General features: G+C 38.7%; 1 protein-coding gene across 2 annotated transcripts in view; it reads right to left on the reverse strand.

Annotated features, from left to right (window-relative positions):
• Positions 1–18,912, reverse strand: part of SLC4A10 (solute carrier family 4 member 10) — a gene marked incomplete at both ends in the record, with an annotated part of 161,699 nt that overhangs the window by 51,794 nt on the left and 90,993 nt on the right. For both annotated transcript variants that reach the window (XM_082313768.1, XM_082313767.1), the window contains 2 exons: positions 3,853–4,041; positions 16,715–16,875. In XM_082313768.1, coding sequence (XP_082169894.1) covers positions 3,853–4,041; positions 16,715–16,875 — 350 coding nt within the window. The remainder of the gene's footprint in view (positions 1–3,852; positions 4,042–16,714; positions 16,876–18,912) is intronic.

Genomic DNA, 18,912 nt, shown 5'->3' on the forward strand with positions numbered 1-18,912 from the left:
AGCCATTGTAAACAAAAGATAATACTACTAAATACAAAGCAAATTAATTAGATGGTCTGACAGACTCTTAAACAAAGAAAAAATGGAGGGAGAACATATGTACAACTATCTTCCAGCAAAGATATCACAGTGGTCTGTCAGCAGCACAGTCATATATTGAATTTAAGTTTATGTCTTCATTTTCAGACTTTGCTCCTGAATATCTGGAAATTGATACATTGATAAGCTAGCATAGCCAAGAACTTGGACAAAGAAGGGGTTTTGCATCCCCAGCTGTACCACACAACCCAGATGGCAAGGATTTATGGCTCTGAACCACCTATTTTAGAAACTACAGACTGCTAAGGATTGTTCAGTTAAACTGTCCATACTAACCCCAAATTTAACCAAACTGGGAATTTCCTTTTGTGCAGAAAAAGTGTCCAAGTTCCCCTGCCTCATTTCAATGGGGACAAATAAGTAGCTCTTCTAAAGCTCCTGGCACTTGCTGTTTCTGAAAAATCTGATCTCTGACAGGGGTGAACGGAGCTGTAAGCTCATCAGTAGTACCTGAGATGGTCTGGTTTTCTCCCTACAGTCTTCTAGGAATTAAGCTTCTCATTCAGAAAGTAAAAGCAATAATAAAATATTTTACTATTTTAATGCATTTTTGTATTAAAAAGAGAGAATAATACTGCTACTGTTGGCAATATATGGAACATTTTACGTTCATACATTCTCCACAATGTTTTGTGCACAAAAGGGAATAAGCAGACTAAAATGCTGCCTTGATTGCATCTTACCAGTTTGCGCTCAGGGAACAAAGATAAGTCTCACAGCACACTCTTGACAATAATATAAGGTGTTTATATCCCTTAATTTTGCTTTCTTTTACACATATTTAGCTGATTTTTCTTTTGCTTCAACCTGATCCAAAGTTATATTTTAACAACTTGTTTTTGTGTTATTGTGAGAAGCTTGTACAGATGCTCCACGGCAATTTAAAAAGAAATACATAGCTGCATTGAGCATAACACTGTAGCTGAACTCTAGCATTTGGGTCATGAGGCAACAGCAGAAGAAAATGATCAGAAACCTCGCTGCGACCCCTGGTCAAGCTTCTAAGGACAGCAGAGTTCTTGAAAGCTGAGCATTTCAGTGTAGATTCCTGCATAATTTACAAACCACAATTTACCCAGGGTAAACAAATAACTGAGAGTATGCCAGGAGAGGTAGCAGTCAGTGTGCCGGAAATTAGGCAGCTCTCCAGAATCAGATGTCTTTCCCCACTCCTTTAATCCTGGAGTATTGGGGCAATAGTTGCCACTCAAGCCCATGAGCTGCTTATTTGCTGTTGTCTTGAAAAGGGAAAAAATTGTGATTCCTTTTAAATATAATACTATATATATAATAATAATAATTTTAATACTAATTTTAGTACAATTCAGGCAATAAAATAAGATTCAGACTTCTTAATGTAACAGGGTAATGGATGGTAGTAGAGAAACTTAAAATAAACCAACCCCTTTGCTTTATCACAGGGTTATCATCTATTTTGCAGAGGTCAATGCAGGAGACTGCCAAATGTGCATTACCACTTAAAGGATGCAAGTACAAGAGCAATGCTTCAAACTGATTAGAAGACATCTGTGTCCAAAAAGACTGGGTTTGGAACTCTTCACTGTAATTTAGATAAAAAGTTGATTTACCTTCGTATAAATGTTCCTAAAATTATTTAGATTTGTATTGTTTATGGTGCATTTAACTTAATTTAAATTAACATAGTGAAAGTGACTAAGTGATTTTTTTAACCAGGGGTTAGAGTGCTCTGGGGCACCTCTACATAAGCATGTGAACTGGAATTCAGTAGTTTTTCATCTCGCAAAATAAGCACAGACAAATGAAAACCTGTAAGAATGTGTCTCCCTACTTACAGAATCACTTAACCACTGAGTATAAAAAAATTAGTGTGTTTGATATGGACTTAGGTGCTGCCCTGATCAGAATCTATTTTGGGAGAAATTCAATACAGTTATGAAGGCTCCCAGAAGAAACTTAGGCAAAAGTGAGATGTTTCTGGAGTGAATTACTGCATCAGTTCCACTAACAGACACAGAAAGTTACATGAAATTGAGCTTATGATACTTTCAGAGCTTGCCCTGAGGAGTCTTTTTAAGGAGACCTACTGCTTATTTGTTATATCAGATCCAGTGCAAAAAGCTTATGGAATGCAAGCTGCCATCTTGCATCCTGTGGAAATTGAGGAATAGGAACATTATAACATTAACTTTCTCAAGTGTCTCATGAATATTTGTTTAAAGTCATCAGCAAGAGTTGCACAAATCAACAGGAAAGTTGCCTTAAAAAGGATGGACAATCATCCCACTTACTTTTACTCTTGTGCATCCATAGGCATAATCACACACATCTTAATAAATATTATTTTTTCTTTACTCTTGAAATGATATTTTGGTGTAATTAATATGTTTCTATTTAATACCCTCTTCGGATGAAATTATATGTCGCCTTTCAGGTCTGAGTCTTCCCCAGAGAAGCAGCTAGATTTAGAAGTACCTATTACAACTTTATATGGCAATGATTGAAAGAAAAGGTCCTTCCTTGAAACCAAAGTTCTTCTTTATACCAACAGCCCCATCTTTCCAGAACAGCCGCACCACTACTCTTTCCCCTCCTGCCCTATGCCTCACAGCACGCAGCTGCCTCCTGCACCTTCCCTGCGCTATGGCTGTTTCCTCACTCCCCACTTCCCAGGGTGACAGGGGAGCTCCGCAGGGCCTTGAACCAGAGAGACAGCAGAAGGGACTGACATTTTGCTAAACCTAAGGTGATTTTTGGAATAAGAGTCATTATAGTCCAATGGTGTTCAGACAAAAATGTTGTGGGTATTGTGATGATACTGGATACAGAGGCTCAGTAATTCTACGATGTATAATTCTAGTGAATTAATTGTCAATATTTGCAAAATTTGGCTGCAAGTTTCATAACACAGACCTGTGTTTATGTAAATAAGAAAGGGGCAATAAGAAATGATCTTTCATTATGATTAACCTATAAGAACAGTACAGCTTATAAAGGCTTCTGTAAAAGCAAGAAAGAAAGAAGTTAAGCCAATATTTTACTGTAAAACCACTCTGCAAACGTGCTCTCTCATATTCATGAACATGATTTTCCAGAAAGGGATTTTCTGAAAGAACAAGGTACAGTTCTTGCAGCATCTCTCCAACTGTGTCATCTTGAAAATGTTCTTCTCATTTTCCAGCCCCTCAAACTCAACTATGAAATCTGAAGTACCAGTTGAACACTAGCTAATGCATACTCTGTCATAGACTTAGAAACTATTCCAACAATTCATTACATCTTAACTAAATAGGCCCTGGATAGTCAACGGAAGTCAAAAACAGTCATATCACATTTCTGGCACTAATGAAGCATGTCTGCAGTTCAGAGCAACACTGTGCAAAGACACTCAAGTTCAGTCTGAAGGACTGCACAGAGTGCCTAAAGCACCAGAAGTGTATTTGAGCTGTGCTGCACCGGGAGTAATGTGCCATGCCAATCACCCAGGACAGAATGGCACACTAACACAACTAGCCCGCTTCCAACACCTGAGCTAGTTCCCTTGAATATCTCTGCACAGTCCTGAATTGTGCAGGATACCTGAATTTCAAATTTAAACAGGTGTGTTACTGAATGCGTAAGAGGAACCACTCTCATGTAAAAGGTATCACTTTTACACAGTAGCTTTTCAGAGCAGAATCACGCTGAGTTCAAGCTGTGGGTACAAAGCACATGCGATATGGCACAGGCAGATGTTATCGAAAGCTCAAAATGCAAAATAAAGCAACACATTACCATTTTTATCCATGGAATGAGGTTCAGACTGCTTCTTTCCAATATCAGCAAAGGATCTCACAATTGGGATCCTGTTGCTCAGCTTCTTCTGGTTCTGATGGTGATGCTGTTTCAGTAATGCCTCATGCACTCTGTGACGAACATCCTCACTGAGCTGCCCAGAACCCACCTGCTGGTCCAGAATCATATCTGAAAATATATACATAAACATAATAAAAGAGGGGAAAGAGGAAATATTTTATTTTTTAATTTGCAATAGTAAGAATTAGTACCCTACAGGATTACAAATGAAAGCTACCAGTTCTTTTAACACAATACAATTAAATTCTAAGTTTTATCTAGAAGTGTTTCACTCCCAGGGAAAAAAAAAAAAAAATAGAAAAAGATGCTATTAATGTAAAAAAGCCAATCCCTCAAAAAATAGGCAGTTCCCAAATTAACGTCACCTGTGTAACTTTGAAGTCAGTCCCTAAGCACTCCCATACATAATGCATTTAAACCCAGGATTATAATGTGTATAAAATGTCTTTTTTTTTTCCAAATAACCCCTACCCTATTTGCTACAGAGGACTGGCATGCTGTGAGGAAACAACTTTTTTATTCCGTTTATACTTACCACAGGAGATCACAATCTAGCTCTTTATTTCTTATAACTATAATTACAATACTTTCAGTACAATATAAAGAAATTTCAGATAAGACAATACAGGAAAATTTGCTGCATTATTTGCGAATACTTAATAGGATCTCATTCTACTGCCAGATGCACATGTTCCTGCAAGAGAATCATTACGTGGAGGTGTGAGTGAAACTGATCCTCCTGCTAAGAAATTACAGCCATTTTTGCAGTCCACTGGCAGAAAATATTCTTACATATTCATATTCAAAACTATTTGTAAATATGTGCATTATGTATTTTGAATGGGAAAGAATTTTTGAGAATTTTGTGGGATTTTGTTAATTATTATTTTGGGAAATCCTGCTAGCAACAGTAATAATGCTTAACAGAAAAAGAAAGGAAAAAAAAGAAATTCTGTATCAAAGCAAGTAAAACAGCATTTAAGTACACACTGTCCTTGTATATCCATTGGAAGAAACTGTATTGCACAAAAATAGCGATATAATAAGCTGAGTCAAAAACTCCTTGTACTGAAAATTCAGACAGCTCATGATTCTCTGCTGGAGTCAGATTCATATCTACCAGTAAACTGTGGAAAAGCAAGCAGAGCAGAAAAAATAAGAAGCAGATGCATCATTGGTAGATACATAATTTGTCAGGTCTTTGATAATTGCTAAGAGCAAGAGAAAAGAAGAGATATAATAAAAGGCATTAAATAATTATGCTGGTTAAAAGCAGAGTTTAATTGCTAACAGTCAACTATGCACTGTATATACATTTAAAAAACACAGCAGTTTTTCTGAAGTTCTCAATATTCACATAACAAGCCAATGTATCATATACATAGCTGCTTTAAGAGCTGAACAACAAATTACCTGCATGTTTCGCTTACTATGAAGAGGCTACCAACAAATCTATATCTCTATGACGACACACACACAAAAAGACAAGGCCAGGTCCACAGATAAATGCAGCTGCCAACAGATGCAAACATGAGAGATGTATCCGCATCTCACAATGAAGAGTTTTCGATGTTGCCTTTGACTCTCTCCAGCAATTACACTCTGCACAGTTTTAACAATGGTGTTGACCAAAGGGCTCACAACGAAGAGTAATACTGCCTGGTGGTGTGCCTAAACTAATAAAACCTGTCTTCAGGGTGCTTCACCTGACTCTGAAAGGAACTTTTATCTCCAGGGTTAACTCAAACACCACCAGATCAGTTATCTCTGCTTTCCCAGTCTAGACAACACAGTTTTTCTATTACTCTAGACTCTCATGGAAAAGGTAGAGAGGCAGAGCAGCAAGATGAGTGACAGACAGGCAAAAGAGAAGGTAACACAAGTTCAAGATAAAGTCTTCAGTAGAATTTCTTCAGAAGGAGTCGAGAATTTGCAACACATGAGAAAACAAAAAGAAAGCTCCAGCTCCAAGAAAAAGATTCATTTTCCTGTTCAACTCTGCTGCCTTTTGAGGAACTGCCTCTGCCCTGAGGATAAGACTATCTTCCCTTCAGATAGCCTTAGTACATGTATTTGCATGTCACAGTTCCCAAAACAGGCCAGTACTTTCTGCAACATGACAGGGGATCTTCAGAGGAAAAAAATAAACAATAAATGTGTAACTTAGGGCATTTGTGCTAAAGCACAATTGAAATGATCCTCTCCCCCCTCCTTTTTAATTCTGCTTACCAAAAGACAAATTGTAGAAGATGCAAAAACGACAATTACCTTCTTTGAGTTGCTCTAAGACAGAAATCAAAAGGAAGAGCTGAAAAAAAAGGACTCCTCTAGAACAGGCAAATTTTGGGTTGTGATCATCACCTGGCTTACAGATCAGTGGAACTCAACTTGTACGATGTCATTCCTGGAATTACAGTATTTTCCATATTAAATATTAAAATATATTAACTGCTGAGGATGATGTCAATATTTAAGATGATCCACTTGAGGAGAGAAAATGCCAGGAAAAAGAAAATCATATCCCTATCCTCTTCCTTACCTAGATGCTCTGCTAGACTCATTAAGTCACACAAGCCATGGAGTGTGGTGACTAACAATTTTTATTTCCTGCCAAACTGAGAAGAAAGTGGCTTACCTTGAGCTTTCTTTTTTTTACAACTTCCCCTTTACTGTAGCACCTCTGCCACACGTAAAATGGGAAGATGCATTCAGATTCAGAAAGAGTGAAGACGCATTTTCTTGCCTTGATACTCCCCTCCAGTTGTCATTCGTTTAATACAGACCCGCTTGCAATAGCAGCTGTAGGAGCTTAAATGCAGTCAAATTACTGCTAGATTGCTGTATTTTGACCATTTTTTCAAGACCTGAACAGCTTTGAATAGTAGTGAGAACGACTGTCTCCATCAGCACCTATCATTATGGGATTTCACTTCAGTTGCTTCCCAACTTTTTCAACATATCTTTTAAAAGCCCAAGCCTCTGCAACATCAGTGGTAACACTCTTGATGGCAAAGATAAGCTTGAAAACAAGAGCAACATGGCTAAAGTCTGAGAGTAAAACGCAGTCATTGGTCCCGCCAGCACGGGTTCACAAGGGGAAAGTCCTGCTTGACAAACTTGATTTCCTTCTATGACAAGATTACCCACCTAGTTGACCAAGGGAAGCCAGTTGATGTCATCTTTTTGGATTTCAGTAAAGCCTTCGATACTGTCTCTCACAGTACCCTCCTGGACAAAATGTCCAGCATACAGCTGGATAAACACATAATGCAATGGGTGAGCAATTGGCTGACGGGTTGGGCTCGAAGTGTTATAGTAAATGGGGTTACATCGGGCTAGCGACCAGTCACTAGTGGGGTTCCGCAGGGATCCATCTTGGGGCCAGTGCTCTTCAATATCTTCATAAATGACTTAGATGCAGGACTTGAAGGTTTGTTATCAAAGTTTGCCTATGACACAAAATTGGGAGGAGCCGTTAACACTCTCAAGGGCAGAGAGGCCCTGCAGAGACATCTGGACAAATCAGAGAGCTGGGCTATCACCAACCGTATGAAGTTTAACAAGGGCAAGTGCCGGATTTTGCACCTGGGACATGGCAACCCTGGATGTACGTACAGACTGGGGAACAAGAGGCTGGAGAGCAGCCCCACAGAGAGGGATCTGGGGGTTCTGGTCGATGGCAAGTTGAACATGAGCCAACAGTGTGCCCTGGCAGCCAGGAGGGCCAACCGTGTTCTGGGGTGCATCAAGCACTGTATTGCCAGCCGGTCAAGGGAGGTGATTGTCCTGCTCTACTCTGCACTCGTGTGGCCTCATCTGGAGTGCTGTGTGCAGTTTTGGGCGCCACAGTACAAAAAGGATACAAAGCTACTAGAGAGTGTCCAGAGGAGAGCCACGAAGATGGTGAAGGGTTTAGAGGGGAAGCTGTATGAGGAGTGGCTGAAGTCACTTGGTCTGTTCAGCCTAGAGAAGAGGAGACTGAGGGGAGACCTCATCGCAGTCTACAGCTTCCTCACAAGGGGAAGAGGAGGGGCAGGCGCTGATCTCTTCTCCCTGGCAACCAATGACAGGACCCGAGGGAAGGGCAGGAAGATATGCCAGGGGAGGTTTAGGTTGGACATTAGGAAAAGGTTCTTCACCCAGAGGGTGGTGGAGCACTGGAACAGGCTTGCCCAGGAGGTAGTCATGGTGCCGAGCCTGACAACATTCAAGAAGCATTTGGACAATGCCCTCAGACATATGGGGTGATTCTTGGGGTTGTCCTATGCAGGGACAGGAGTTGGACTCCATGATCCTTGTGGGTCCCTTCCAACCTGGGACATTCTATGATTCTATGATTTTAAATTCTGCAGAGCCCCCTTCAAGCTAGAGACACAGCTTACCATTTTATTTTTCAAGGATGCTTCACAACCATATGGAGCTTTTAGAAAGATGCAATGTGTGGAATATCCACCAGCATAGCGTTACCCATTCTATTAATTGCTCACACCGTACCATTTCTGCTGACATCAGGAACACTGAAGTAGGATGTTTCTTCAGTAAGGAATCTTGATTCATACTGGAACCATGAAATCATTTTTTCAAGCTGTTAAAGACAGACATTCTTCCTGCCCTGGTTGTTTAAAAAGATTCAAAGAAACTTGGGGTTTCATATAGTTTCAAGAATGTTTTCTCCATTCAGACTCAGTTACAATACATCATTTGCATAAAATCGATTTTATGAGTAAATGCGAGCAATGTGAATACTTAAATAAGCTAGTGTAGTAACTCAAATGTAACGTCTCATCACCTGTGAACAATTTACCCAGGCTGTGAAATAAAGCAACAGGGGTGCACACACTTCAAATCAGTTCAAATGCCATACGGCTCATGTGTTGCCCAGCACAGTAAACTGCATCTGTCCCACCTCTAGGGTCGGCAAGGATGCAAAAGGAGGCTGGCTGTTTCCACTCACTCTGGAGACGTCTATTACACACTACAGCTTCGTACAGAGACATGCGGCGAGATTCATGTGGAGCCATCCCAGGTCCAAACAAATAAGCAATAAGGAGACACTCAAGTGTGGCCACAGCTCGCTCCCCATTGCTCCAGGTTCACAGTGTGCCCATCACCTCAAGTACAATACTACACGAAACTCCCAGGTGAAACATAGAATACATTTATAGAAGGTATACTGCATTTGCACCAGAATACCTGTGAAGTCCAAAAGGAAATTACTAACAGGTAAACAGGCTAAACTGGGCCTGACTTTTGCAGTGGTAAGTAAAGAAACAAGATCCAGAGCTCTTTTTTTTTTTTAAGCTGTGTACCAGATGAAATATAAGTTTTGAATTGCTGGGCTCATAGTCTCCTGATATGGGTTGGCACTGACAGCTTACAGCAAAAGAAACTGAACTCTATATACCAGGGAAGTTGCCGGTATTTACACCTCTCAATCTTCCAAATTTTATAACTGTGAAATTGCAGGACAAAATGAGAGATTAATGACAAAAAAAACAGAACACATGGGCTTTTGTGTGCATCACGATTGCAGTGAGAGTTGACTACAAAACCTAATTTAAAAGCCAGCGTTTGTTTGGTTTGTGGTTGTTTTCTCTCCCTTAAAGACAGGTGAGAAGAAAACACAAGCAACCCTAAAGCAGTGCTTTATGGAAGACATTCAGTTGAAATGCTGTCCTATATCTTAACCTGTTTCAAATAGAAACCTGAATATACACTTCTCTAGTGAGTTAGGCACTACGAGCAAGAGCAAACTAACAATTAGGATTCTTGGGCTGCATTTGTCTACCACGACCCATTTACAGTGTTTACAACGGTGATTATAAACAAGCTATCTAAGCCAGCGGATTTAGCTCGCTCATCCAAGTAGGCAGAGCATTCCAGTGCACTGAGAGACAGACTGTATTTCCAGCTCTACCTGAAATTACTTTGTTCAACTTCTCAGCTGCATTACTTGAAAAGGAAACACAGAGAGTGAAAAATGTCTGCTTTTTAAAGTAACAGCATGCAACTTTACTGAAGAACAAGAGCAAGCATTTCACAAAACTGTAAACAGTGGAGATGAGGCTAAAATTCCCAGCTTGCAGCTCAGAGAGCAAGTACAGTTTTAAGTCAGAGCTATGCTAACATGCCACAGTGGATGCTACCGAAAGAAGACTGGACACCTCATAAAACAATATATTTTGCATCTTGAAACAGAACAAGAACCATGAGTGACATTGGTTCTGTCTCTACACACAAAATAAAAGCTGAGATTGACTTGTGCAATCTAAAAAATTGCCAGATTTGTGGTTAACATGGGAAAATAGAAAACAAAACAGAAAAAAAAAGCCATGCTACTTAGAAGTTGGTACGAGATTTACAATTTGCCCACAGGCAAAGGAACAAAACCTGATAGAGGTTTCTCTGTAGAGGTAATCACTGCATGGTAAACTGTAAATAAAGCAAACACACACAAAAATCTGGGTAAGTGAGAAGGTGAAAGCTGAACAAAAGACAGGTGTAGGGTCAAACAGGGAAGCAGACTGCTCACAGGCAATCCCATACTTTGTTATCGTGTTTGTAACAAAAGTTAAATTTACCATAAAAGCACTGTCAGAAACATAACACGAGTGTTGCAGCTGAAACAAAAGGCTCCAGTGAAATAAAATCTAAACTGGAGCCAGTTTAAGTATATCGTTATTATGGAGTAATATAGCTTAAAGCAAACAAAGGCAAAAGAAGACTTGTTCAGATTGAAAGCTTAACATGATATTACAGAAATCAATAAAATTGCACACTTGGGATGTAATGCCCTCAGTTGTTGAGCACAGAGTCCAGTGACCTCAATCACAAGATTAAGCTGTTACACAGATTGAAAATTCGATCATGAGGAACATACGAAAGACGGCTTGGGAAAAACAGTCAAACCTCTGGATTGGAAAGCATGAGAATATTTAAAATTGAATTTAAAAAATAAATCATTATTACATTTAATCTGTTTAAAATAAATGGGACTATCTAATATTTCAAATATGCAAGTCACCAAAGCACCACTGTGCAACGCTGCGGCCACAGTTTGTATTTGACAAGGTTTGCCATTTGCTGACAGTACATGCTGCACAACTACAAGAAAATGAGAGATCTGTGATTCATGTTGTAAAGCAAGTATTGCCATTAAAGGCTGGACCGAACAGTTTTTGAACCAAACAACAGAAAATGGCATCATATGTTAAGTAGAAGAACCTTTTGGGATCATTCAGTGGTTACAATCAAAAAACCAGATGGTAATCTGAGAATCTACATGGTTTCAAAGGAACTAAATGAAAATATCAAAAGAGAACATTTTCATCTGCCAACTTGAACAACACAGTGAAGCTGCTCTCTAATGGTGCAGCCAGATTCTGGCAAATACCTCCTCAAGAGACAAGTTCCAAAATAAATTGTTTTGATTACATAGATTTTTCAGACTTCCTTTTAGCATATGTTCTATACAGAAGTGATCAATAAAATATTACTACATCAAACGTTCAAAGGAATTCCTTGTGCATGGAGTGCTAGCTTCCTGATATAGGAGTCACTGCAAAGACATGAAAAAAGAATGTCATATATTAAAAATAGTAATAAAAACCCAAAAAAATATGTTTAATAAAAACCAAAAAAATATGTTTAATAAAAATGCATTTTTAAACAGAATAAAGTTCAGCAGAGGAATTGAGCTCTTTTCAAGGGAAAAATAAAATCCATCTCACAAAATTTAAGAACCATTTGAGAAGCTTTAGGAATGAACATGCTATTTCGCTGCATGATGACAATGTCGGAAATCCATCCCAGAAGTCTCTATTATAATAAGATATTGTCTGTGAATTCAGCATCATAGGTATGAATAAGCTCTTTATCAACAAAGAAAATTGGGTGCCTGTCCAAAGAAATTTACAGTCTTGTAGATCAAGTCATTTTTTAATAAGACAGAGTTGGGATGAAAAAGTATCTAAGAAAGAATGGACATGCTGGAAGACAGGATGATTTAAAAATGCTCGCTACATGACTGGTGCCAGAATATTTTTACGCAGAACTATCAGTTTCCAGGGATGAAATACAAAATGTTCTGAAAGCCATGCAAACAGTATAAAAGATGTTTTTCATCTGCAGATTTACCACAAGCCCACTAAGGTCTTAAAACATGGACTTTAATAAAAGAAATTTTCAAGGGCCAAGTGCCGAGAGTTTAATGCCTTAGTGAGTTAAGTGTTTATAGATTAAAAGTCTTGACTGAAACAAATAGGAATTCTTTGTCTCAATTTAGCAATGAAGATTAAGTATACCTCTTTCAAGGATACAAAGACTGGCACTGCATTTACAGAAATATAATTTGATATTGGGATATAGCCCAGGCAGCAAGACATTACCAACAAACACACGACACACATTTCTCCCTAACAAAGTGATAAGGCAAGTAAAAAGTACATGTGCACAATTAGTTTACTTTTTCTCAAAAGATATGATGCGCTATAGTAACGCAGTAAAATTATCAACAGATTGCATTAAAAAACAAAACCCATAGTAATAAACTATGAATCAGAAGTACAAGTTAATTTAGGAGTACCACTTAAGACCACGGGGTACAATCTATTTTTGCAAATTCTCCTACATGTGGTATACACAGTACCATTGAAAAGAGCAACCAAAAGTGACCATCCGGATCACTGGACAAGCCTAGCATGAGAATGGCTAGCAAGCAAAATAAGAAGAGAGTTAAACGTTGAAAAAAATTGAAGCCAATAGGTGAGAGCAACCATTTCGTTAAATTCTACAGTGTCAGGACTGTTGGGTACAACTGGAATACATACCAGCTCCAGGGTGAAAACAAAGTTTGCATTACACAGCACACGATAAGTAGGATTGTAACTACTGACAGTGAATAGCAACTGAGTAGACCAGACAAGAAACGATTTCCTGAGAGATACAAGTTCTGTCTAATCTTCACGTCTAGCAGTCGTTCATACAGAAAAAAGAGCAGCCTGTCATATTATTTGGAATTATCAAATCTCTAGCATACCTAGCACACATATCTTGGTGGCCTGCTTGTCACCACTATTATTAAAGTCTTTCCTCCTCTCAATGCTGCCTAATGTGTGCCACACTCTTTGTAACGCTTTGTAAGCACCGGAGAGCAACAACTACGAATGTAGTTAAATTAGAGTACCAAATTACAAAGGAACTTGATTGAGGAAAACATCATTACTACCACACAAATAACAATAATAGAGGAAAGCAAATGGAATAGCAACTTTATCGGGGGGGGGGAATCTCTTCAAAGAAACATGACACAGAACGTGGGTAATTTATAGAATGATTCACTTGCCAGAAGAACCTGCTGCAAAGTTGTTTAAAAAAAAAAAAAAATTACCTCATTGCTTATTGAATCTGCGGAGGGGGGGGGGGGGAAAAAACCTCTCTCAAAGACAAAGCAAGACCCACGCAAACCTTATCATATGTCAGATCACCTTATCAGAAAGAGATGCTTACCAGTTTGAACAAATAAAACAATAAATGAAATACACCCACATCTGCCACAACAACAGGTACTTTTAAAGTGAAAATGGTGCGTGCCAATTCATGCAAGTCATCCTAAAGAGTGGTCTCAGAAGAAACAAGGTTTCCTAATCAACAAATCAAAACATCCCAGAAGCAGCACTGATTCGAAATAGCATTACAGTTACTCATCAAATTCTCTACTGAAGGACAGCTTACATCTGTGATGAATTTCAAAACCAAATTAGTATTATGAACACTGGAATTCTTGGACACGTTAACTAAACAAACAAACAAAATGACTATAACTAAATAAAGATTAAGAGATTATAAACATTAATTCATTGTGGTCTCACTATACAATATTTTCCAAAAAGAAAAAAGAAAGTAGTTTGCTGAAGTTATTTTTATTGTGTTAATCCTTACATTTTTACCTACTTAAATAAAATCAATTCTGGAAGGGATCTCTTAGCCGACTATAGAAGTTGTTGAGTGATGTTTGGATTAAAAATGTAAAGCTCAAGCTTGAAAATCCTAGTGTACCATTTAAGCAAAAAAGCAATAAAAGAACATCAAGCAGCTGATCTAAGTACTTCTTGATTTTTTTTAATAAATAAATAATAAAGCAGCCTACTGATAAACACCTTCGTTCTTTCAAATCAGCTGCTTTTTATTCTTCATATTTATCTTTTATCGTTATCAAGACAAATTCTGAAGCTCTGATTCAGACCATGATTCATGGGAGAATCAGATCTCGGCACAGAGCAGAAGCCCACGCAAGTTTCTGCAGATTTGGATTAATAATATCTTGCGTCAGTCTGACATAAACAATTTGGGAAAGGTAAATGCAAAAAGCAGCTACAACTAGCTGCACCGATTTTAATTCCACTGTTAAATAGAGCCCACTGAACAATATCTCCCTTACCTGATAATGTAAATAACTAAAACCAATTTTATCTGGCCCCTACATAGACTTAGGTATCACCCATAAAGCAGTTTTCTTGATAATCTTGAGCACTAGAAAATTTTCTTGCTCTGTCTTTTGTACGTAAACAAAAGTTTTCTATTTTTACTTGTGTATTTTACATTTTCTGTTAATGCGCTACTTCGCGCCTGTGACAAGGCAACAAAAAGACCCCAGCAACCACTCATGCACCATTTCTCTGTGCGTGTGCTCTTTTCCCAATTTATATCTGTTGCATCATGTTTGATCTTCAAGCAAAGTTTGCAGTATGGAGAATGCCATAAATCTAATACGATATTTATATAAAATAGCAATATATCATATAATTTGTATAAAATATTAAATGTATGATTTACAGATACAACACCATTTTCAGAAATCTTGTGAAATACAGTAAGGTAGTGTATTTGGTGTGGCTGAGACGGAGTTACTTTTCCTCATAGCAGCCCTCATAGTGCTGCACTTTGTATTGGTAGCTAGAAAGGTACTGATAACACACCAGGGTTTTGGCTACTACTGAGCAGTGCTCGCACAGCATCAAGGCTGTCTCTCCAATATTCCTCCCTCACCAGCAGGCTGGGGATGGGCAAGATCTTGGAAGGGGACATAGGCAGCACAGCTGACCCAAACTGACCAAAGGGATATTCCATACCATATGACGTCTGCTCAGCAATAAAAGCTAAAAGAAAGAATGGGGCAGGGGGGGCATTCGTTATTACAAATGTTTGTCTTCCAGAGCAACCACTACACATCCTGAAGCCCTACTTCCCAGGAAGTGGCTGGACATTGCCTGCTGATGGGAAGTAGAGAATAAATCTTTTGTTTTCCTCTGCTTCTGCGCACGGCCTTTGCTTTTGCTTTACTAAACTGCCTTTATCTTGACCCACGAGTCTTTTTTCCATCTTATTTTCTCCCCCCACGTCCTACTGAGGAGCGGAGTGATAGAGCAGCTTGGTGGGCACCTGGCGTCCAGCCAAGGTCAACCCACCACATGTAGAAGCAAGGTAAAACTTCTGAGTAGATGTAAGATATGCAAGGATACCAGTCCAATATCCATCATCAGCATGACACTCGCCTTTACTAAGGGTATATAAACAGAAAATTAGAGACTATAAAATAGTACATCTCTTTGCTCTATGTCTTCTCTGCTGGAAGGGACAGAGATTTTTAAACAAGAGCAAGGACACAGCACTACAAACTCTCCAGGGCACGCGAGCCCTTGGACAAGATGTTATCATTTTAATGATGAGTTTAAAGTCCAACGTATTTATATTGTAATACCTACATTATCCCTGTCTTGATAGACTAGAGAAACTGACTTTATCTTCAGCTCTTGTCTATTAAGAAATTTATTTATAAATGATCCCATTCAAATTAGCTGCTCTATTTGGGAAGGGAAATAAACATACTAGACTGTACTGCATGATTCTAGCACAGCCATGCAACCTTTGTAGTTTTAGGACTCCTTGAGGCCATGCATTACGGATCTGTACATACAGCCCCCAACAACCTGCTTTATTACAGTAACAAATACACTACCAAAAAAAAAAGTCCCCTGCAGTAACTAGTTATAGCCTTTATGGGAAACACCAGGAATGCAGAATATGGCATTCAGTCTCAATCTCACTAATACTTTTGGGGGACAAGACTCATCTCATGTTCACTCATGTTCTCTTGCTATCTGCTTTTGCTGTTCTCAAAAGCTCTACAACTGCAACTGCCAAATACATCTTCACTGGAAAAAATGCACTGAACTTTAGTTAAAGAAGTTAATGCATCTTAAATTTTTTGAAAAACTTAGTATTATTGTTCTTGGTTTCATTCTCAACTCAGAGACATGTTTTTTAAACTGGTGTGTTTCCATGTTATATAATTATGATGAATACTTCCCTATAATTTTTTTTTTTTTTTTTATGATAGATTGTCTGCAGTTAGCATAGCAGTAGATTCAGTTTGTGGAAGTTAGCACACGCATCATTCACAATGTGAGGTGGCACAGCAGGAGCAGAGAACATGCCAGTTCTAATGAAATATATCCAAACTGTCCTCTCTGCTCCATTTTAATTTTCTCCTTTACACAAAAATTGATTCTGAAAATAGCAAAGTGTATACAAAAAATATAAAGAAAATATTTACCATTTGTGTCAGACATTTGATTCTTTTCTAATATATTGAGTGAAATATTTACTAGGAGTTTCTAAACTGAACTGATTATTATGCAACAGCTTTCTTGTAAGCAATATTGTAAGCACTTGATTTTTATGATTAATTTTCATAACTAGTAAGTGGAAAATCCATACATACCTGCAATTTCTTCTATGGAGTTAGCTCTCATGTCCAAAAGAACTGTGCCATTCAGGATACAGCTTCTCAGCTCAAACAAGCTATGAAGTGACAGTGTGGCAACATACGGTTTGCTCCACCTCTCTCCACCATCCTCTACATCTTCTTCAAACTTCAACCACCTGTGCAAACAACCAATTTTGTAATTCCATTGTGCAGAAGAAATGAAAAAGAAATTACTTTCATGGATATTGAAAAAACACTGTTAAACATGTCTTCAGATTTCACTTTATTCTTTCTTTGTAGGAAATATAAGAAACTTCCTTTGCCTGCTTCTTCCCATATAATGCTGTATTATACCATTTTTGAAGATAAATTCTGACCACAGAGATGAAACAAAAAGCGCATTAAGTAATCGTTATTGTACTTTACAAAAACTTCAAGTAGTTCTTTGGCGTACGACGATATTTCTATGATAGAACAACTAGTATGAAAAGGATAGAGGAGAAGAATTTGTGGTAGACAAAAGAAAAGCTATACAGAGTAAGAACACAGGAGAGAACTTTCTCCATTTAGTCTTAACTTTGGACTAAACACAACAAAGAAGAGACATTTAAAGTAAATAAACTGACATATCCGCACTTTACAGAATCCATCCATTATCACCACCACAATCTTTTCACAAAAGACACTGTTACGAACTTCATTAGTTTAAGTTGTTAGTTAGTTGCACTAAGCTACTCATAAAGACAGTAAACATTATGCAAAATTTAGGATATTTTCCACTTAATAGTTCAATCCATTAAAATTAAAAACCCCAGAGGCACATACATGCACACACAAACAATGTTTGAACACTTGTGAACAGTCTTTCAAGCCCCAAAATATGGGCCTTACTCAGGCAAAACAGCCATGTGAATGACATGAAATAGCATTTTAGAATCCAGTAACAGCATCATATCTCACTATTTTGAGTATCATTTGCGTGTTCTGAGGTTCAGTGTAAATCTGGAGAGACTTCAGCGAAGTAAAAGGACACATGCAACTGGCATGAGAGGATCAAGTCTTTTGTTACTAGCCAGCTGGATGAACTTTCTTGCACAACTTCTTGATTGTTTACTGATAAAAATTACACTAAAAATGTTAAAAGAATAATAAACAAACAAACAAAAGAGAAGTCTGTTGAAATATGCAAAAGTGTTTTAGATTAAAGTTATTAAGTCTTTCAAGCATACACAGATGTTGCTGTGTGGAGCCATGCAGCCTGCCAGCTTGGCAAGTTTTGAACAGCTGCAGCCACAGCAAAAGCCTCTATCGCTTGACTCAACAGCACTCAGCTATTTTGTAGGGACCAGGCAGCACAGAAGTCAAGCAGAGCCTCACACCTTGACAGCACCTTCACACTTATTTCCAGACAGCAGGGAAGCGTAGAGCCTTAAGACCTCTAAAGCTGAGCAGTTTCCAGTTTTACCAAGACTCGCAGCCCAGTAACACAGCAAACACAGCTGTCTTCTGTTCCTGGCCCACCTGCCTAGCTCTGCTCCTGCCTGTGAAATATGCCTGTGTACCCATATTTTAGATACTTTCCTCCTTTCAGTCCCTGTGTACCAGATTCTTCCCCTTCTGATGCCATCCTGTGAGCAGCCACCCCCTTCAGTGACCCACTCATCACCAGCCTGTCTGCTCCCTCCTTCATGCATTCTATTTCTTCTACCTGTACCAGCTGCCTCCTCATCACTCCCCCGTTACTTACATACACAATTTGCCCCCAGCTCCTTGGCTCCTCCAAAATCTCCAATCTCCTGTGTCTAGCCCTCTCCTTCTCTTTGTATTTAAACATTTTCCCTCCATTTCCTCTGTGCTGGCCAGTTCCTGTATCTCATCTTTACCCATGAGACCTCCTCTCCATCAGACTTCTGTTCTCCACTCCCTTCATTGCAACCTCTCTTCTCCTCCCAGCCTAGCCAGGCTATCTCCTTTACCTTTTCATTCTTCCAGACAAGCAGCAAGCACACGGCACACACAAACATTTACTTCCACAGAGCCAAACCATGAAACTGAATTTGCATATGCAAATGAGGTTTTCCAAATAGATTTTCAAAACCATGTCCAAATGGACATCAAACAAATTAACACACCCCAGCCCCACCAAATTCAAAGCCATGGTTTGAAAGGGATGAGCTACAACAACTCAGGAAAGTTACTAAGAAGCATAAGAG

Source organism: Platalea leucorodia (genome assembly GCF_965183815.1).
Source record: "Platalea leucorodia genome assembly, chromosome: 5".
Lineage (NCBI taxonomy): Eukaryota > Metazoa > Chordata > Aves > Pelecaniformes > Threskiornithidae > Platalea > Platalea leucorodia.